Source organism: Schistocerca piceifrons, chromosome 2, assembly GCF_021461385.2.
Source record: "Schistocerca piceifrons isolate TAMUIC-IGC-003096 chromosome 2, iqSchPice1.1, whole genome shotgun sequence".
NCBI classification, from domain to species: domain Eukaryota; kingdom Metazoa; phylum Arthropoda; class Insecta; order Orthoptera; family Acrididae; genus Schistocerca; species Schistocerca piceifrons.
Genome location: NC_060139.1, coordinates 797,331,693 through 797,355,061, shown reverse-complemented (window position 1 = coordinate 797,355,061; position 23,369 = coordinate 797,331,693). Strand labels below are relative to the sequence as shown.

The following is a 23,369-nucleotide window of genomic DNA, read 5'->3' as shown; positions in this document are numbered from 1 at the left end:
GTATATCCTCTCTTATCGTTATCCGCCTGGCCTCAACCTCCGCTAATTTCAAGTTGCCGCCGCTCATACCTCATCTGTCTTTCAACAACATCTTTGCCTCTGTACTTCTGCCTCGACTGACATCTCTGCCGAAACTCTTTGCCTTTACAAATGTCTGCTTGTGTCTGTGTATGTGCGGTTGGATATGGGTGTGTGTGCGAGTGTATACCTGTCCTTTTTTCCCCCTAAGGTAAGTCTTTCCGCTCCCAGGATTGGAATGACTCCTTACCCTCTCCCTTAAAACCCACATCCTTTCGTCTTTCCCTCTCCTTCCCTCTTTCCTGATGAAGCAACCGTGGGTTGCGAAAGCTTGAATTTTGTATGTATGTATGTGTTTGTGTCTATCGACCTTCCAGCGCTTTTCTTTGGTAAGTCACATCATCTTTGTTATATATATATATAATATATATATATATATATATATATATATATATATATATATATATATATATCACTCATCTTTGCAGTGATTCAAGAAATTGGTGAATTACGACTAGTTTTTCTTTTGTAAAGGAAAATTTGAAAATGGATTCCAGCATTTCAGCTTTTGCTTCACCTGCATCAATTTCAGTCCCTGTGTCGTCCTGAGTTTCTGGATATTAGCTTTTGTGCAGTTATATAAGACCGTTTTTTTTTTTTTGGGGGGGGGGGGGGGTAGAGAGGTATTCTGGTAACATTCTACTATCATGATCACTGAAGGTCCACGAACTGCCCTACTGATGGAGAAATGTGTTTAATTTGACACAGCTCTATCTATCATATATTCTGTTTTACTCCTGTTGTGTAATAGCAGGTGTTTCTCCATAAGTTTCTTCACAACAACTGTGCTACAATGAAGGGTTCCCCCCCCATCACAAACTGTTCGACTAGATACATATGTATCCTGTGCGAAGACTGAATGAAATGTGGGAGACAACAGAAGGTAATTTTTCCCAGCCTAACTAACCAGCTAACTCAATGTACTTTCTTGTGCCACTAGGCTACAAACACATATAAAAATCTTTTCTTACCACACTTTTTGAGTAATTTATAAGCAAAATCAAAACTTAAGTGACTTCACAGACTGACCCGATGATTACACTCTTGAGGAGTCAAATTAGAGACAACCAGGGCTGTTTGGCAGCACTTTAAAACCTTGTTACAACACAAACACAATGTGGCATTGCGTCCATGAGATACTGAACCATTCTGATAAATGAGTGCTGAACCATCATCCACAATTTGTGAAGATTTGTCAGAGCTGGGTTCAATGCATACACATCTCCACACAAAACTCACTCAATGACATCTCTGATGTGCTCAAATGAATTAAGATCATCTATATCTAAATTTACATATTTACTCTGTAAGCTACTGTGCAGTGTGTGGCTGGAGGGTGCATCAAATTAACATTACTGATTTTCTGTCCTACCCCATTCGCACATCGAGCAATGGAAAAATGACTTTTATGCCTCTGTAGGTGCCTAAGCTCTCTTATCTTACTCTCATGACGCCCACCCAAGATATGGGCTATCGGCAGCACAATGGTCAAGAGGTCTTTTTAGACTAAAGATCCTTTAAATTTACCGAACAGGGTTTTGTGAGAATTACATAATCTTTGCTCCAAGGTTTCCCATTTAAGTTCTCTGAGCATTTTTGTTCCACTTTCGCATGGGTTATCCTGAATATTATGATCCTAGTGGCACTCTGCATTTGTTTGATGTCCGTTGTTGTGCCTGTTTGATACGGACTCCGAAAACATTACCCAAGAATTGTATGCACTCTCCAAATGCACTACATTTTCCCACAACTGCTCCAACAAACCTAAGTCTTTGATTTGCTGTCCCTCACACTGATTTTACATGATCATTCGATTTCATATCACTTCCAAATATTACCCTAAATACTCATATGAAGTGACATGATCACGATGCTCAACCACTAATAGTGAAATCAGATACAGCCTGGTTCCTTATTCTGTTACAGCCATTATTATAGGCATTGTCTTACAGCTATCCACACTTACAAAGAACTTCATTACACCAAGTCCTTCAGAATTTCCGTAGGCAACGACATCACTAGTGAATAAACTTACAGTGTGTTTCTGATCCAATCTGATAATTCATTTCATATGCTGAGAACATTAGAGATCCTGTTACATTTCCTTGGGGCACACCTGAAATTATTTTCATTCTTGAGGAACATATGCCATTCAGTATAACATATTTGATTTTATTAGTCAAACAGTTATCAAAAAACTCAAATATTTCTGAAGATGCACCACTTCAGCATATCTTTGTTAGCAGTTGATGAGTGTCTTTTGGAAACCCAAGTAGATAGAATCTACCTGTTCACCTGCATCTACTGCTAGCAAGATTTCATGTACGAACAGCAACTTGTGTTTCCTACAAGCAGTTTTTCCTCAGTCAATACCCATTTCCCCCAGAAATTTTGTAATTTTAGAGCTTAGACTATGCTCTACAATCCTGCAACAGGTGGACATCGGTGAAAGCTGTCTGTAGCTCTGAATACTTGATCTTAAATGTAAATTGAAATGGGATCACTGCTGTCAGTTGCAGTGAGACATTACGCAGAATCAACGGCGATGAATGAAAATGTGTACTGGATCAGGATTCAAACCCAGGATCTCTTACTTACTAGGCAGGTGCATTAACCACTGCACCAGCCATTACACAGCATTATCGCAACTGCACAGACTATCTCAGCACGTCTCATGGCCGATCCACATTCCCACTGAGCGCCACCTGGCCGCAGTCCCTGCCCATTGACTCCATGTTCATTACTCTGAAATTCCCACAGGAGATTGAACGTATTTCTGCATCTGCACTGAAGAAGGTGGATCTGTTGCCCAGTTAGGCATATCAATTATACGAATGCATGGTGTCTGTGCTTTTTGGACATGTCCAAAAGAACAGACATCACGCAGAATCCACAGCTGTGAAACATTATATGTAAATTGAAAGGGCATTTACATATAATGCTTCACAGCTGCGGATTGCACGTGGTGTCTGTTTTCTTGATCGTGTCCAAAAGAACAGACACCATGCATTCATAAATTTGATCTTTTACTCTTTCCAGTCACATAGGACTATTCATTGCACAAGAGGTTCTCAATAAATACGATGAAGGAAGGGAGTTATTTCATCAACAGTATATTCAATGTAAAATCTAGCTATGATTCTGTCAGAATCTATTGCCTTTTTTGCTTTATGTAGTATTTGCTGTTTTTAATACTGGAAGTGCTAACAAATCTCTAATTTGTGAGTGTGTGAGGCAGTTCAACACTGTTACAGTAGTGCCCTCCTGTGTAATAAAATTTTAAATGCAGAATTTAATATTTCAGTTATCTGTTTGCTGTTTTCAGTTAGAACACCAGACAGATCCATGAAAGACTTAACAGTAGGTTTGGACCTGTTCTTTGAATTTACACATGACCAAAACTTCCTATGATTTTCTGACAGATCTGTGGCCAGAACCTCACTGTGAAAAATTATTGTAGGCCTCACACACAGCCCTCCCTACAAATGCTTGAGTTGCTATTCTCTACAAGCTTCCCTGCAGTCTCTTTTTTAATGAGATTGTAGTAGTCTGTTTTTGCAACATTCCTCTGAATGGTATCATTAAACTGCCATGGGTTTTTAGCATATTTCATAATTTTATTTGAAATGTACTTATTTAGACTGCAGTTTATAACATCTTTAGCTTCAACAATAATTTTTCTGCATTTTGTGGACCTGTAATAAGTGTTCTCATTCAACATTTTAATAAGTTGACTTTCTATTAGTTCAACCAAACAAAAATACTCTCCTAGCTTTCTTGATGATCTTTTCACCTTTATGACCACTGCTTCAATAATAACTTCATGCTCTGTCATTGGTGTCACTCTCGAAAATAAATAAATAAATAATCACATCTGTTTGTAGCCAGAATGTCCAAAATATTTCTTTCCTGTGTGGGCAGTGAGCCAATTTCCACACAATGTATTAAGTATCACTGTTCTTACCACCAACAATGTATGTGACGCTTTCTCAGGAGACAGTGGGCAGATTAAAGTCACCACTTTCTACTACCACATACTTGGAGTATTTCTCTACTGTCAGGCTTAGGCTATCTTTGAGTGTGTCTATGATCAATGGATCTGAATCTGATAGTTGGCAGCATATTTGATTATCAATTAAGTCCATCAATCCTGCTTAATCTCGTCAATATCAGTTGGATTCATTTTGCACCTCACTAAATGTAATGCTTCTATTTATCACTGCAAACACTCCTCCTCATGGGGAAGTTAAATCTATCTTAGGACATTCATTCCATGTTTTGTCAAAACAAGAGATTTTAAACATCTCTTAGTTCCTATAGTTGAGTTGGTATAAGTTGATCTCTTGACAGCTGCAGTGGTCTGGACACAGAAGCTTCACACATCTACCTCAACCAATAATATGACATGATTTTATAAACACCTCCATCATAAAGCCTCAGTGTTGTCACAGTTTTATAGATAGCAATTTTTTCGCTTGCAGCCGTTTTCCCTTCAAAGTTGAAAGCTGGCAACAGTACTACAAGCTGTCAGGGATCTTCTTACAGCTGCTTGAGTACAGTACTAAGTGAGGATTGACAGCTTGCTATAAGAGGTAGGAGCTCTAGGACTTTGCTGTGAATGTCCGACTGTGGTTTCTCAGCTGGGGGCCTCAGAGTTTTATCTAATTTAGAGGGGGGAATACTAAGTTAGTGCCCATTTACGGTGTCTGATGTATACCTGTCTGATCCTGAAAAACTTTACAAGAATCCATTGTGTGTGTAGGTCTACGAAACTACAGCCGGTCTTGTCACAGCATCAGAAAGCTTCTGGCTTAGACCCTCCTCTCAGCTCCAGAACAGAGAGCCCTTTCAGTCCTCAGAACAATGCTGCTAATCAACATTTGTGCAGAGACCTTACAAGTGAATATAGCTGTCTTCACCAAGTCTATCAGTCTCCAGAAAGAACTGATAATAGTTTCAAAATCCAAGTGACAGACATAGATGGTGCCAACATGCGTAAGCTGCAGATGAGCAGCTGACTGCAACATGTGGTATCAACTGCTCCCATGAAGGCTTTTCCCACCTGGTAGGAAGTTCATCTTGGGGTACATCAAACACACATTTGGTTTGTTTCCGTTCTCAAGACGACATTTTCCTAAGAGGGGCCATCAGGCATCTAACACTGGAACTGCCTACCACCAACAGGATCTTTTTTCCCCCTTTACGAATGCCCTGACCACATTAAAAGGTGAGATCAATGCACAAGTCCCCTAGCTGTCCCATTATTAGCAGCAGGCAATGTCTCAAAGCTATTTGTCCCCTCATTAGAGATAAGTGACTAGCCTTTTGACAATTAGCCACATACTACCCTTCTCACGGAGCAACTCCAGATCTGGGCACATCCTATCAGCCATCATCAGATGTCTGCCTGGTGCCAGCCTGGGGTTCTCTACAGAAAACTCAACAAATACGGGAGCTGACAAGCTCCACAATGGTTTCACAATGGGACATTGCCCAACGATTCACCACCAGGGCAATTAACAATGGCCACATGAAGCCAGTTAACAGCAGCTAACACAAACAAAAATGAAATCCTTCATAATGATCTGCCAATAGCCACAAAACCTAATCACATCTATTGGTGTACTTCAATGACAAAAAGAAGTAGAGGAATAAGGTGCAATGCTAGGATGTGTTTATGTAAAGAATAAACCAGGAGCAATACACAAACTTAAGGCTAGAGCTGCTGCAAGACTTGCTCTACCTGGTATCAATACCACGGGATCTGAGAGACTACTGAATGTTAATAATGGTAACTGGTTTCAAAGTGCATCCTTCACTCCCGTTATTCTACTGGTCTCATTATCCACTAGCCCCCTGCTGCAGTGGGTTGGCAGAGACTGAGGCCAGGAGAGGAATCAAGAATGTTTCAACATACTGTCAGAGAGCTTCTACTCTTTTTGATGCCTTTCCTTTCATCTTTGTTTCCCCTCATCCTCACATCAGGCGAGTCCTTCTGATCCTGGGGTCTGAGTGAACTGCTCCTCCTTTCTAAACCCAACCTATGTAAACCCACCTATGAAATTCAGGAAAGTTTGTGCTGGAGGAAGGATCCATATGGCACAGGCTGTGAAGCAGCCTCTGAACCTGAGCATGCTGTACACAGCATTATTTTGCACCAGAGGGAGTTTAACTCTGCCCTTGGTCACAGTTTGGCAGTCTCCATTCATTCTGGTGCACAGCTGGTAGGTGGTCATACCCACATACAATACTGTGCAGAAATTGCAGTAAAGCTGACATATGACACAGCTGCTTTCACAGATAGTCCTGGCTCTGATGGCATACAATAACCCTATGATAGAATGTGAGTAGGATGTGTTGGATGAGTGAATTTGACACATCTTGCCTCTGGGTCTTCCACAGGAACAGACCAGGTTGTATGTTGGGTGGGCAGTGGAATACCACTTTAGAGGGATGAAAACATTGATGGGTAAGATGTCCCTAATTTCTTGACATGATGATAAATCATAAAAAGATAATAAAAAGCACAGACACAAATATGGTTCCATTGCTCCAGTCTAAGATGATAATGGGAGAAGGTTACCCCTTTGCAGCTTGTTCTTAATGACAATGGGAGAGACAGGTGCAAGACCCATCCAACTCACCAACACAAAATGTCCTACTCTAGCCCTGGCACAGGTTTATCCCATCCCATCAGTCAGGGTCACCAGCAAAAGCAGCCATGTCATATGCCAGCTCCACTGCAATTTCTGCAAAGCATTTTTTATGGGAATGAAACCAGCTGCCCTCCAGAATGAACGTCCTCCTCCAAATCGTGGCCAAGAGCAGAAGTGACCACCCAGTAGGTAATAAACTGTACACGGCTGAGCACAACATGCACAAGTTCAACGGCTGTTTCACAACCCATACACTCTGGACCCTTCCCTCAAACATTAACCTTTCTCAACAATGAAGATAGGAGTTATGCTTGCAAAACATCATTTATTCTCGTAATTCTCCTGGCCTCAATCCTTGCTAAGCCACTGCACCCACAACCTCTACCCATTCCCTGTCTATCAAGTACTCCCAGTCCACTGCTGCACATTATCGTCATTGAGCACCGCACAAACACACCTGATCTGGTTCCTGTCCCCATACCTGCTACCTCCCTCAGAGTTGTCAGTCACCCAATGACAGCCATTTCTATCTCTTTTCCCCCTCTACCCATCTCACTCAAAACAATCCCTCACTCCAGTCTACTTGTTGAACTGCAGTCCACCCACCCATCAGGAACTGCTACACGCCTTGGACACTTTAGAACATTTTGCTGCAACATCTGAGATGACCGTTAGTTTTATGGAAACCATGAGATGAGTACAGTTGGTCATGAAGTTACCATGCAGTTTATTCCAGTCTGCGACAGTGCAATATACAGGATTGTTTCCATAGAAAGTGCTCTGTAAAAACATTTTTTAAAGTTATGGTACAGTAATTAATGTAAACCTTTTTCCTTCTCTTGTTCATTTTCAGAGTTATTATTGCAAACTGATGTTGTACATACAGTTGATGTACCTGATAACACTATAAAGTTTCTTTTTAATCTTCTGAGATAATAGATAGTAGGTACTGTATGGTTTTCTATGATGAGATAGATAATATGCTGTAGTATGGATGTATGTACATATATACCCTAAACTGTTAATGTACAGAAAAAAACTGTACTCCCTGGTTAACAAAAATTTATTTAAGAATAACTTCCGATTTCTCAGTTCCTTGAGATTCGTGTTAATGAGTACAGTATTTTACGACCCTTTCATAAATCTTCAATTTACACTTTATCAACATCCATCCTGGACTATTCATTCAATTTAAATTTTGATAAAACCTCAGTGTGCAGCAGCAGCAGCAGCAGCTAATGTAGAAAGGATAAGAAACCATGTGCAGTCATAAATTTATCAGTAAGTATATTTCAACCATAGGTAGGCACAAAAGTCTGCAAGAGTAGTGTGACATGAACAATACATTTACAAATTATTAGTGTTTCTAATTTACAGGGGAATATGTGTGTGTGTGTGTGTGTGTGTGTGTGTGTGTGTGTGTGCGCGCGCGCGCGCACACACGCACTCGTGCACACTCAAGTTTCCATCCAGTGGCTGTTTTGAATTGTTCCTGCTGCTGACAGCTGAAATTAGCTGATATAAATGAAAGAGACTGTGTAACAGCCGAAATGGAAAATGGAAGTGTCTTTCAATATTTCAAAGTGACCCTCAATACAAGCAGCTGCATACGTAATAGCAATGCTTAAATGCAAATATTGAAGCAGTTTCTTCATCGACTATATGGCACTGAAAGGCAACACAGAATGCAATCCCATATTTTCTTTGATTATTGATGCCAGGGACCTCAATGTGGTCAGTACCACAAGTTTTGCAGTATCTATTCTCCTAGGCACACAATGTTCTCCGGGCAACAACAGTTTGTCAAAATTTGAGCTCCACACACATAATTAGAATAATGAAATATGACAAAATAAACAAACAGAAACACTAACAACTTCCATTTATCGATCATCACAATCATTATTAAATATACAGACAGATTTTTGCACTTACATCGAGAAGGCTTGTGGCCAAATATGCCATTGAAAAAGCATGGCATTCTTATTGAACCTCCAATATCTGACCCTATTCCAACTGGGGAAGCTGCTGCAGCTTGAATGCAGGCCTATGTGATAAAGAAAAACACAATAGAAAAACACTGGTAAACAACAAACTATTATATGATATTTTATATCTAATAGGTAGAAAGTGGACATAAGTAATACATGAATAGCCACCACGAATATTAAAACTATTTTGGTACTGAAGTTGGAATGTTAGGTTATTCACATTTTACCACACGGTGCAGCAGAATTAAGGGATCACTTCTTTTTTAAACCCTGCAATGGTTAAGTTTGAAATTTTGCTCGAAGGTTGTGTTTCGAGAATTTCTGCGTAAGTTCTAGAACAACTCGGCCTCCTACCATCTTGAACACACGATATTTTAGAAATGAGAGCGAGATGCTAGAACCCTACCTACTGCGTGTCACATGTTTGTGTGTGCAGGTGTGAAATCAGTCGTGAGCAAAGGTAGCTGCGGCGGACAAACGGCACCAACAAGTACTTGTCTGGTGATTCATGGAAGTTCTAGTAAAACCATGGAACTTCTAAGTTATTCTGTGCTAATCATATCAGTGACCATTGTTAAAAATTACAAGAACAATCGACATTCGGAAGGCCAAAAAAAAAAAAAAGCCTCTTAACACAGGCTGCTAGAGACAAGACACAGGCTGCTAGAGACAAGACACGTTTATGATTTCTGTGGTTGTTAAGCCAACTCTGTTGTAAATGTATCTAAATTGTGTCTAATGTGAGACGATACAGGTGACTTTCAAGAAGTTGAATATTTACATGAGAAATGATAATTTTGTTCTTTATGAAGCACAAATATACCAATAATTGTTGAAAAGTATTCACAAGTAGAGAGAGAGAGTCTTTAAGGTTCCTGTAACTAGCATTATTCTTTGAAGAAGAAGTTTATAGATTCCAGAAGCCGGCTATACAGAGAAGAAGACTGGCTGTGCACACCAAGTAAGTTGACTTGTGTAAGAGAAGTGGGACGTTTGCACATACACTTCACACTCTTAGTCATCAAATCGTTAGAACTTGGCGACAGAAGAAAACAGGAATTTTAAGACAAAAATGAGATAAGAAGATATCATGTGTTGCCATAGCAACCAAGCATTGAGAGATGAAAGAATCATTCCAAGAAATTGAATTAAACCCACAGTATCAGATGAAGAAAATTTGTGAATGTAAAAATGGAGAAGACATAAGAAAGTCACTATATTAAAAACCGCAGAGAAGATCTCGATGTATTAGACTAACAAGGGGAGGCCACGATAAGCAGTAGCGCGTACTTCTCAAGCGTTATTGAGATAATCGCAAGATAATTTTGATCGTCAAATATATACACCTGTATGTGGCCGTTTTCACCAGGAAGCACCAGCAGCCGAGCATGCCCTGTAATCGCTGGATCGAGTCCCGCTCATCAGTTTTTTGTTTTTTTTTTTTTTGTTGTTTTTTCTTTTTTTATTTCTAACAGTCATTTTCTTTGCTATTTATATTACAGTTGTTATAATGGGAAAAATACGTGTAATCGGGTGAGCTTTTATTAAATTTACAATGTTATTTGGCAGTCTACAAATTTTTATTATCACAAATAATATAATATTCATAACTACCGACTAATAAATGGCCAAACGCATAAAGTGATACTGAAAATGTATGCTTGTCCGTGATTTGAGAAATCCCTTATACCTGGAAGGAGCCCGAAACGACTTGTTACCTCCAAGTTTGACCAGCACAGACGGCTTTCAAAAGATGTACAATTAATCGTTGCTTTCGACATTACGAGTACAAGTTGTGGGATGGTATTTTTCATAAAAACATGAAAAACAAAGTTAAACGGCACCAGCTGCATTGAATAAATGCTATGTTTCCACACACGCAAGGTGTTTTGAGGTTTTCCGTGGAAAAATAAACCTCGTTAACATTTTCAAAAACCTCTCTTTCAGCAGATAATTTGGAAGCAAACCATACATAACGCAGCATTTCCTTAAATATCGGTGCTGATCATTGGTCATGCAGTATCGGGTGTATTTTAATAGCGTCTTCACGAGAAGCAATTTCTCGTTCTCTTTCAATTAAATACGAACAATTTTGAAGACACGGCAAGCATACATTTTGTTCTTGTGAAGGCATGGGAGATTTGAAGACTGAATTCGACACTTTAAATACTAAACTAGAGAATTTTAAGATAGATTTAAAGAATGAATTGACTAGTTCCCTGCACACTCAAGTAAATCAAATGTTCACTGACCTTAGTAGTAAACAGAATGATAATTTCTAGAAGCTATCAAAAAAGTTAGAATTTGAGATTGAGGACAGATGCAATAACGCAGAATCAGAAATCAATGAAAAATTAGGATCTTTCAAAAATGTGTGTAACGTTAAATTTAATGCTGTAAAGCAGCGACTGAGTACTTTAAAAGAAAGTGTAGATAAGCAGAGCAAGTTAATACCTGTACTTCAATCGCAACTTACAGGTTTAAGTACACGAGTGGACAATGTAGAAAGAAGCTTCAAAGAGAAAAGACAAAACTCCGATATCGTAAATGTAAGTAGTTTAGAAGAACAAGTCAAAGAAATTATAGAAAGAAGAGTTACTGAGAGAATACATCCGGGAATGTGTCACCTATGGCTTCTTTTGAACTTACTGATACTAGGAAGGGCATAGACGAACTCTGGAGAGAATTCAAACTTATCCAGGAACAAGTAGAAAAATGAGTGACTTCACCTAATGTGGTGTTAACCAGTGGTTACTGATTTGCAATGGGAAACTCATTCGGGGTTATCGAGACAATTTTCTAAATTTAAGCCCAATGGAGAGGTACATCCGACACATTTTTTGAAAAGGATTAACCAAGCTTTAGAAAACAATTGGGAAGATTGTAAGAAGATTGAATTTGCTGTGGGTTACCTTCTAGGAGAAGCCTCCGAATGGGGAACAGTAAATATTGAGAACTTTTCCACTTGGGAAGATTTTCAAAAGAAATTTAAAGAGAAGTATTGGTCTGCACGTGCCCAGGAGAAGTTAATATCAGATTTGTGGGACCCAAAATATTACAATAATACTTGGGGTACAATGAGGAAGTATTTCGATTGGCATCTAACGCGTGCAAAGTACTTAGATAAGCCGATGGAGGAAGAAGGATTAGTGCAAATTTTAATTAGATGATTTCCCATATATGCGAGGAAACATATCTTATGTAGTGGGTGGAAGACGGTAGAAGAGTTATCCTTTGTAGATGCACTTGATGCCTTAAATAAGGACCGCAACAAAATCTTGCACCAATGCCAAAATCCGAACTACAAAAGGAATAGTGGGAATAATGTCAAAAAACATGAGGCAAACCTAGCAAGAGTACACCAATGCAACTGGAAAAATGGAACAATTATCAGAAGAAGCATCCACCTTCAAATTTAGGTCCAGTAACTTCTCAGGAATTTGTACCGAGTAACAATAGAGCACAAAATAGATGTGTGATATCTCGTTTTGGTAACCAGCCTGTAATTAGTAATAATGAGGAGAACACGATGCGATCTGGATCCAGGGCCGAGGCCCAGGTCATGGAGATACATTAGGAGGCCTTGTTCCATATAAATATGTTAACTTTACCCACAAAATACCCGCAAAGGAATAGTTACTACTTGAAGAACCGAGTTTAGATACCAATAACCCACAACCTATAATAGCACGGACAGTGGAAACTGCATAGGTTAACATATTTATAAATTCAGGGAGTGAGGTATCACTCATCCCCAATGCACTCTTTAATTCATTACAGACAAAACAGCACTTACCGCTATTGCCAGTAACAGGAGTTTACATAGTCGAGATAACAGGAACAAAGAGTAAAATCGTGAGCTATGAAACTCAAGTGAGTTGTCATATTGGAGATATATTATTTCGGCAAACACTATTAACAGTATAAAATATTAATAGAGATGTATTACTTGGTTTAGATAGGTTATTAGAATTTAAAGTCATCTTAAACTTTGACGAGAGTCTTCTTTGTTTTGGTAAAGGGGACAGTAGATATTGGACACCATTTGTGACAGACAACTGCATTAGAAAACAAACAACTGAGTGTAAGTGTCTGCGATTAACAGCTACAGCAAAATTGTCACCAAAGATCCATAATGTAAATCGAGTATCACTTCGAACTGTCATACAAGACAAAGTTAACGAGTCCCTAATATTAACTGATCAACAAAAGCGAGATTTATATAAAATTTTAACGGAGTATGAAGTAGTATTTTCCAATCGTCCCGGTAATATCAGCGACAATATTTGTAAATTTAAAATAAAAGATGACTCTCCATTCTTTTGTAAGCCATATCCAGTGGCAATAAGCTTGAAGGAAGCAGGGTAGAGATGAAATCAATAAAATGATTGATAACAATACTATAGAATGAAGTTCTAGCATCGTGAATAATCCTTTGGTCATGGTAAAGAAAGCTACAGGCGGAGTACGATTAGTATTAGACGCTCATACACTGAATCAGCATATAGAGAGAGAGAGAGAGACCAACCAATTAATATTGATGAATTGCTATCCAAATTTGAAAAGGCAAGATTCTTTAGCACTATGGACCTGACTGCGGGATACTGGCAAATAAAATTACACCCAAATTCCAAAAAGTATACAGCATTTTTGTTTGATGGTCAATCATATCATTTCAATGTATTGCCATTCGGACTTAATATCTCTATGCCAGCATTCATATGTGCATTAGATGAGGCACTAGGGAGAGAGTTATTGAAGGACTTGATAATATATGTAGATGATATCTTGATAATATCGCTTCTTGGTAAGAACATTGTTTAACTTTGTGCAAAACTTTGAAAAAATTTAAAGAAAAACTGTCTGAACCATACTTTGGGTGCCAAGAACTTAAGTTCTTAGGTCATATTATAGGGGTACAAGGAATTAGACCAGACCCTGAATGCATCAAAGCTATCTAAGAATGACCATAGCCCAGAAATTTAAGACAGTTAAAAGGATTTATGGGGATACCTAGATAATATCGTCGGTACATACGAGGGCAAAAACTAAATCACCCGAAAATTTTACATTTATTAAGGAAGGGAGTGCCATGGACTTGGGATCAAGGTGCCAATGATGCTTTTGAAGATGTCAAAAGTGCGCTTGATGAATCACCAATTTTACATCATCCAGTTATGGGCGAACCATTTAAAATTTCAACAGATGCATCTGATTACGGAATTGCTGCAGAACTTTTCCAAGGAGAGTGGAATCTGAATAATGTAGAACACCGAACCATAGCTTTTGCTAGCCGTAGTCTAAATAAGAATGAATTAAATTACATGGCTACTGAAAAAGAACTATTAGCAATTGTGTGGAGTATTCAAAAATTTCAAACACTAGTATGGGGATCAGAAATCCGCATTTATAAAGACCAATTTACTGCATAGTAGGTTAATGCGATGGATGCTTTTCCTACAAGAATACAATATTAAGATACAGTACGTACAAGGTTCCGAGAATATTCTACCTGATGCTTTGTCAAGGTTACCCACAGGAATGGAAGGATTGAAACGCGTGGAAGGACTTGGCGTTATTTTTGCCATTAATTTTATATCGGCAGAATCCGAACATCCGAGTAAACGAAATGGCGCAAAGAATAGCTGAAAATATACATCATGAGCCTTACTTTACAGAGACATTTTCTCTGTGTATTCAGAACTCATTGCCTCCTAATCAAATAGGAAAATGGAAAATTATAGATCATAACTTGTTTTGGAGAGACAGCTTAACATCACAGCATTGGTGTTTACACATTCCGAAGGTAGTGGAAGACAAACTGGAGTGGTATGTTCATACAGGATATAGATACTTCGGAATCAAAAAGTGTATAACTCATATGAATAAGTCTTATTATTTTAAGAAGCTAGGACATAAAATAGCATCTTTAATTAGAACCTGTGAAATTTGTCAGAAAGGGAAAAAGAATAATAGTCATGTGAAGTACAAAATGTACCTTATTATTCCCAAGTCATTACACGACCCCACAGCGGCATATTTTTTTGGACCAATTCCACAAGGAAAAGGAGGGGTACCATACATTTTGGTCATCATAGAGTAGTGGTCAAAATATGTTGAACTATATCCTATTAAAAAACAATACGCACACAGTTATACACTGTTTACAACAATACTTCCTAGAAGTAGGTAAACTGAAACGGTTTCTTACAGATAATGGACCATAGTTTGTAAGTAATGAATTTAAAGAATTCCTGGCATGGGAAGGTATTCATCAGGTGTTAATATCCAATTATAACCCGCCACCAAACCCATGTGAAAGAGTAATGAAGGAAATTGGGAAGTTACGAGACGGAATCCAAAATTTTTGGGACTGGTGCTGCCATCTGGAAAGTAGTAGTAGATCTTTGCACCGCTAGATGGCAAGAGCTGCATATCTGATGAGGCAGTGTGCGGAGTGGCATTCAGCTGGGAGGACGTGTTGGATGTCCACAATGATTTCCGTGATACTGTGTGTGGCTATTTACGCGAACAGAACAGCGCGTGCGTATCAAATTCTGTCTTCTTGTCACGGGTTATTAACAGCGACGAGAGCTGGATTTACAGTTATGACCCAGAGACAAAGCAACGATCGTCCCAGTGAAAGAGCCCGGGCTCTCCAAGACAAAAAAGCGAGACAGGTGAAGAGCAAAGTGATGAGCATGATCATTGTTTTCTTTGATACCAAGGGAATTGTGCACAAAGAATTCATCCAACCCAACCAAACAGCGAATTCTGCATACTACTGTGACGTTTTGTGACGGCTCCATGAAAACCTGTGGCGATGACTGACCGAACTTTGATGTCAAGGGAACTGGCTGCTGCATCACTAAAATGCACAACGCACCCTGTCACACGCTCTTGCTCACCAGGACCTTTTTGGCCAAAAACAACATGGTGGTTGTGCCCCACCCACCATACCCACCAGATATGGCACCTTGCGACTTCGCGCTATTCCCAAAACAGAAACCCAAGTTGTACAGTAGATGAGAACAGAAAGTAGAGTACTCTTATGTCACAAACACTTGAGTCCTCATAATTCCTAAATATTAGAAAAGTTGAGTAAAACCTCACACAATTGCTCATGTCTAAACAAAGCAGAATAAGGAAACAGCAAGACTAAGCAGAAGCCTGTTTAAGAGAGTACAAAGAATTTTAGTTGGAAAAAAAATAAGTATATAAACATATAGAAAAAAAGTACATGGTTATGATATGTACTGTTGTTCTGGGTGATGTTATTTACATAATGATTATGTAAAAAATATAGCGTGTTCGATCGCGGGGGGGGGGGGGGGGGGGGGGGGGGGGGGGGGGGGGGGGGATATATAGTGTTTTTGAGAATTTCTGCGTAAATTCTCCACTCTGCCTTCTACCGTCTCAAACACCCAATATTTTAGATGTGAGAGTGGGATGCTAGAATCCTACCTACTGCACGTCACATGTTTGTGTGTGCAGGTGTGAAATCAGCCGCCAGCAGAAGGTAGATGCGGCTAACAAACGGCACCAACAAGTACTTGACGGGCAATCCATGGACGTTCTAGTGAAAGTATACAGAAGAACCATGGAACTTCTAGGATATTCTGTGGTAATCGTATCAGTGACCATTGTTATAAATAACAAGAACAATTGAGATTCAGAAGTCCAAAAAAGAAATTCTTAACACAGACTTGTTAGAGGCAAGACATGTTTATGATGGTTGTTAAACCAACTCTGTTGTAAATGTATCTTAATTGTTTCTAATGTGAGACGACACGGGTGATTTACAAGAAGTCGAATATTTATGTGAGAGATGATAATTTTGTTCTTTATGAAGCTCAAATATACCAATAGTTGTTGAAAAGTATTCTTCGAGTATCTAATTATTTCTCAAGTAGAGAGAGAGACTAAGGTTCCTGTAACTAGCATCATTCTTCGGAGAAGAAGTTTGTAGAGATTCCAGAAGCCGGCTATCCAGAGAAGAAGATTGGCTGTGTACACGATGTACGTCGACTCGTATAAGAGAATTGGGAAGTTTGCACATACACTTCACACACTCTTAGTCATCAAAACAGGTGCATACAACTTCCTATATAATGGTGCAAAAGCATGGTGCCATGTTACGTCACCCTCAGGCTCAACAACGCTTCAGATAGCAAAGTGTCGATGTTTGTGAAAAGAAGACCACAACTCAGAAGCTAATGTGACATGTAAGGTGGGTTAATGATCTCACATTGGCACCAAATTTCACCGCAATTCTGTCTAGTGCCACTGCATATGTGTCATTTGATTGGAATGTTGTCACTCACCCTCTTACCCACATTTCAACCCCTTCATCCAACCCCAGCATCTGTAATTGAGGTCAAATCTGTGATGCCCAGCATTGAAATCATCTGGTTTTCTTATGAGTGGTCGAGGAAAACATCGCTACTCAGAATCGGCACGGAAAGGCCGCAGGGCATGGCATAAAGAATGTTAATGAAACCACCCCTTTCCCTGGGGTGTTGATTCTCAAGAATTTCGCAGCTGAAAAAGACAGTTCACAGTGTGAAGTGCAACAGGAAGACATTATCCACAACTTTAACACAGCTGACATCCTCAACTGTTTCATCCCTTCTCTAAGAACATTGTGGTACTGCATATCCCAGTCAAACATGATCACACCCATTTGGAGCACAGCGTGACTGCAATTTTTGCTCTCACATACTAGCTGAAACCACTAGGGACCATACAAAACCATTCAACAAAATCTGGGTATGATCCAAAGCAGCTAAGGGTGCTAACGCTTTTTCGGGAAAGGGTCCCTCAAAGACCCTTGAGTTCCATAAAACCCTCAGTGGCACCCGCACACCTTTATTGCAAATTTTAAAAATGTGCCTCTGCAGGCATAACCCGTGATGAGAGCACTGGGTGCCTGCAGGCAGGCCACACTGCAGCTCTTTAGCCGCCACACTGCTGTTCCTGCACCTGATATAGGAAATCTGAAATCAGAGTGTCGAACGGGTTACCAATCTGCAAGCGCCTAGAATGTGATCGCAGGTTTCTGTCTGTAAAGGTACATTTTTAAATTCTCAAGAAAGTGGATGCCATTGAGGGTTTTACAAAACTGGCGGCTCTTAGAGGGACTCTTTGCTGCTTTATTCATACATGTGTCAATGTCGCATCCCCCTGTGATCATGCCAGAGGAGGACACAAAAAAGGAGAACTGAAAAAGTGCTGGTACATTTAGCTGCTTTGGATCAAGTTAAAATTTTGTTGAGTGGTGTTGAACAATCCCTAGTGGTTCCAACCTGTAGATGAGAACAAAAATTGAAGTCGTGTTATGCTCCAAATGGGTTGGATCACATTTGATGGGGATGCAGTCCCACAATGTCCTTAGAGAAGGGCAGAAACACCCAAGGGTGTCAGCAATGTCAAAGGTTGTGAAGAACATCTTCCTGTTGCCCCATCGCACTGTAACTGTCATTTTCAATCACAAAATGCGTGGGAAGCAACGCCCCAGGGAAAAGGGTGGTTTCATTGACACACTTTACGATACCTGCTGCAACCCTTTCATACTGATTCTGAATGGTGGCATCTGTGGGATGTTTTCCTCAGCCACTCATAAGAAAACTGCACGATTTCAATGCTGAGTGTCACAGTTATGACCTCCATCACAGAGGCATCAAAAGAAGGGGTAAAATGTGGGTAAGAGGGGTGTTGTCACAATGTTCCGATTGTGTGACATGTCCAAAGTGTCACTGGGAAGAATTGTGGTAAAATTTTTGGTGCCAATGTGAGATCATTAATCCACCTTATACGTCACAAACTTCTGAGCTGTGGTCTGTTTTCCACAAGTGTCGACACCTTGCTGTCTGAAGCATCATCAAACCTGAGGGTGATGTCGCAGGGCACCGTGCTTCTGCTACACTACAGAGGAGGTCTGTATGTGCCTTTGAGCCAAATTCCAAACTGAAGCACAGCAGTGGATGGGAATTAAGGGGGTTTGAAGAAGTGGTCCTTTAATTCTGTTGCACAGTGTATTCAATAAAAAACAGTTCACTTAACAGATACTTGCATTAGCATGTAGCAAACATAACTAACAATCAAGTTTGTTGTGTGGGGTTCAATCAGGGCAATACTAGAGAATGGTAAGATAGGCCCCATGTGCAAGCATAGAAGGGGTCACAAAAACAGACCAGAAAAAACCCAGAGAAAGTCAATTTAAGAATTAACCAGGAGAGGTACACGAATTGTTCCACTCCTCGTGTTCCTACCTTCTGGCTAAGAGAAGACACCTTGCCCTCGGCCTGAGACTGTATACATACACTGTTGTATTAGTATCAACTCATTCAAGTAACATAATAAAGAAATAACTACTACCGTACTTCTACCACTAACACGTAATGTTTTATATGGTAACAGTGTGTTCAGTTCATGCAACTGTCGCCTACACAGCTCACTCATGTTCAACAATGAAGTTCTTGCTACTATGGTATACGCACCAATGTGTTCACATTATGATAAAGCACCTGAGGACTTTGCAAAGAGAAAGTTGACAAATGACAGTTAATCACACAACAATTTGATAATGGAGAATTTTAATATGAAAACTACAGAATAATTCATCCATGGGAAACTGGATGTAATACAAGAAATGGCACAGGTTATTCATTATCACAAAATGCTGAGAAGAACAAAATTCACTTTTCTTCTTTCAGAAGAAGACTACCAGGAAATAGGCTTGGCAAAGACCAAATTCAACTACAAAATGAAGTTACTATATTTAATCAAACAATAAAGAAACTGTTCAATACATGAGACAATTCAGAAAAAAAAGATGTATACACACCCTCTCCTCTCATCAGCATTCAGCTTCTTCTGTTTTGAATACAACTTTTGAGTTTTTTTAGGGTCTTGCAACATAATTGTGTGTGGATAGTCTCCTCCTGAGGTAGAAATTCGCCAAAATGATGCCTTTTCAGGCCAAAACACTGAGGCCATGACTTTTCCCAAAATTGTGGTTCTGCGTTTTTTGGCAGATGTTGAATTGGTGTGATGCCACTGTAACAACTGTCTTTTTGTCTGAGGCATGTAATAAGCCACCTGCATTTCATCTCCAGACACAATACATCTCAGAAAATCCTCATCTTCCTATTCAAGTTGCCCAAGGAACTCGGGTGTGCTAATTACGCAGTTTTTCACATGCTGCCCTGTCAGTTGTTTTGGGCCCCATCTTGCACACAGTTTCCAGTATCTCAGTGTTTCTGCAAGTCTCTTTTGTGAGACAGTTCTGGAGAGTTGTGGAAACATCATAGAAATTTCATCCCCTGTCTATCAGTGGTTTTCACAGTTTCCTCAATATTTTGCACCAACCCTTCAGTCAAAATGAAAGGCCTTCCACTACTCCAATCATCATGAACACCTACCTCCACTAAATGCCCTACATCACTTGAACATACTTGTTCTGTCCATAGCACCTTCGCCATAAATCATTTTGATTCGTGAAAAAAATTCAGTAGGTGTTATTCCTTCCACGAGTAGGAAGCAGATCACAGTATGTGGCTTGCACTTTTCAGTCTGAACACGTGTTCGATGCAGCTGTCCACATTAGTCCATCCTACATAAGCCTCTTCATCTCTGCATAACTACAGCAATCTTCTTACTATAGTTAAACCTTGGTCTCCCCCTACAAATATTACCACCACACTTCCCTCCTTTACTAATCTGACATTTCCCTTATCTTGATGCCTCGGGATATGTCCTGCCAATTGGTCCCCTTTTTTAGCCAAATTGTGTCATAATTTTCTTTTCTCCCCATATGAATTCAGTACCTTCTTATAAGTTATCCAACCTACCCATCTAATCTACAGCATTCTCCTTTAGCACTACACACTGAAGACTTCTAGTCTCTTCTTATAAGAACTGCCAATCATCCAAGTTTCACTTCTGTATGAGCCTGCATTCCATACCTTCAGAAACAGCTTCCTTACACTTAAATTTATTTTAAATGGTTCAACTGCGGGTTCTTGGTGAAATATGATGTGAACAAACTAAACACAATTTTGTCTTGGTTCACAAAACTATATCTTAGTAATTAGATTTACATTCAATGTTAATAAATTTCCCTTTCTCACTAAGGCTTTTCTTGCTATTGCCAGTATGCATTTTATATACTCACTGCTGCAGCCATCATCACTAAGTTTTTACCAAAATTCACATGCTACTTTTGGAGTCATTTTCTAATATAATTTTACCAGTTTTGGCTTATTGAATTTGACTACATTCCATCAGTTACTATTGTGTAACTTTTGTTGATGTTCATATTATGCCTCATTTTCAAAACACAATCCACTCCATTCAACTGATCTTCCAAGTCCTCTGCTGTCCATGACAGAATTACAATGTCATTTATAAACCTCACAGTTTGCATATCTTCTTCCTGAACATTAATTCCCTTTCCAAATTTCTTCTTGGTTTCCCTTACTGCTTGCTAAGTATACAGACTGAATAACATTGAGGGCAATCCTGCCTTTCTCCTTTCTCAACTACTGCAATCCTTTTATGTCCTTCAACTCTTATTGGTGATATTCACACCTGTCAGCACCTGCCTGCTTTGCAACTGGGATTAGAAATCTGCACACCAAAAACTTTTGGTTATAATATCTTCATAGTGTGGTCCACAGTGAGAAGGGACTACTCTTCTACTCGGCAGCCTTGAAGGATATCTAATCCCCAGCACTGTTTGCTACTGGCTTGCAAGACCTAATGCGAAATGTGCCCCTGGAATAAAATGATCGTCATCTGTGAAAGGGTGAAGTAACGTTAGGGTTTAATATCACGACAGCCACGAGGTGATCAGACACTGAGAATTAGTTATTTGGACGATAAAGGAGAAATGAATTGACTGATTCCTTTTCAAAGGGATCGTGCAAACATTTACATTAAATACTTCCAGGGAAATGCTAAATAATCTACTGAGTTTTGAAGCTAGTTCCTCCTGAATGTGCATTGATCACTTGTGCCGCTTTGCTTTGTATACTCACTCAGAAAATAAAATCACAATGATTCACACAATAATTTTATTGTCCTCATCTTTAAAATTAAAACCAAAAGTACTGTATTATGCCCAGTGCAATGACATTAGTGTAAGATGTACTTCATAATTAATATTCATCCTATTTATTTTGGCAAGTTCTTATTATTTGCAATTCACTAACAAAAATAATTAAGTATAGTGTAAAAACCACTGTTGAAAGAATAGACAAAAAATAAACATAATACTTTGAGATTTACGATAGTAAACTATCAAAGTACTTACCTCCCCACCTGAAGAACCACCAACTATATGGTTTGTATTGTAAGGATTGTTTGTCCTCCCATAGACTGTGTTTGAGCTTTCCCACCACATACACAACTCCGAAATATTTGTAACAGCTAACGGAATTCCGCCAGCTTTTCGCATAAGGGCAATGACTTCGGCATCTTCAAGAGCTTTTATATCTTTTCTTTTGTACAATCCAGCAGTGTTTGACAGGCCTACAGTATGGAAAGAAAAATCACCCTTTTATGTGAGTAAACAAACACTTTCTTGTATAATAACCTTAGAAGCAGTAGAAGTAAAGAATAAAAGTGAAAAAAGAATTTCAGGAAAAGTTCCACATATCCAATCACTACTCACAGAATCAAACAACAGTACTTTTATTCCGGAAGTTGCAGTTTAAATCAAATTAAAATTCTGTTTCTAAAGTGTAGACTCGCTACAGCAATAAAAATTGATCTAATGTTGACTGGCTCCATAGTACGAGCACAATCATTAATAATATAGGTTTTCTATAATTTACAGTTTATCAGCTTAAGTAGATGAATAAAGCCAACCTAAAGCTCGTTAGGATTGCCTACAGGTTCCAAACTACATTTAATGGGAGTATAATACCCGTATACATGATTTCTTAAGATGTTCTAATATGGGTGCAGAACTGACCAAAAGTCTTCTTGATATCTTTCAGAATAACCTTGTGTTGAACAATACACAATCAACTATAGCAGTACCATACAGCCCATAGCTAGAATGGATATACACCACTAATTCTGCTTTACTATCAGGCAGTATTCTTATTCATATCAGTGGTGACCATTTTTCAACTTTCATCAGTTCTGAAGTAGCTTCTGGAGAGTGTAGAGCAAAGCTCACTTTCCTGTCATGTTGGCAACATGACACGGGTGCAAAATCGTCACTGAGAAGGAAAGAAAGGAAAAAATCTGCCTTCAGCATATAGCAACATAGCTGGAAGCCTTCCCCTTGGATTAAACACAATATGTTTATCAGATGGGGGTTGCATTGTTATTATATATTGTTACTATATAGTTGAAGTCTCTGAAGACAACAGCTATGGGAGTCTAGACGCTAGTATATCAATTACACGCAGTTTCATTTTACGACGAAGAAAGATAATCACGAGTAAACCAAATTTATCATTTCTACTGAAAAAATTGGATGCATGATGAATGGGAGATTGAGAGATGGAATGATAATACATTAAAGAAGACTGAACTGGATGGAGCTACAACCTTCACACTAACAGTTTGGACAGGAAAGTGAAATGCAAACAGTCCAGCAGAGCAAAATTATGATCCCTCCACCCCTTCC

General features: G+C 39.2%; 1 protein-coding gene across 2 annotated transcripts in view; it reads right to left on the bottom strand.

The window, feature by feature from the left end:
- The window catches only part of LOC124775044 (fatty-acid amide hydrolase 2-A), a 181,228-nt gene that overhangs the window by 117,300 nt on the left and 40,559 nt on the right, over positions 1-23,369 (bottom strand). For both annotated transcript variants that reach the window (XR_007015588.1, XM_047249825.1), the window contains exons 4-5: positions 22,041-22,258; positions 8,670-8,781 (exon numbers count right to left, since the gene is read on the bottom strand). Coding sequence is in view for 1 of the 2 variants with exons in the window: in XM_047249825.1 (XP_047105781.1) it covers positions 8,670-8,781; positions 22,041-22,258 (330 nt within the window). In the remaining variant the exon portion in view is untranslated. The remainder of the gene's footprint in view (positions 1-8,669; positions 8,782-22,040; positions 22,259-23,369) is intronic.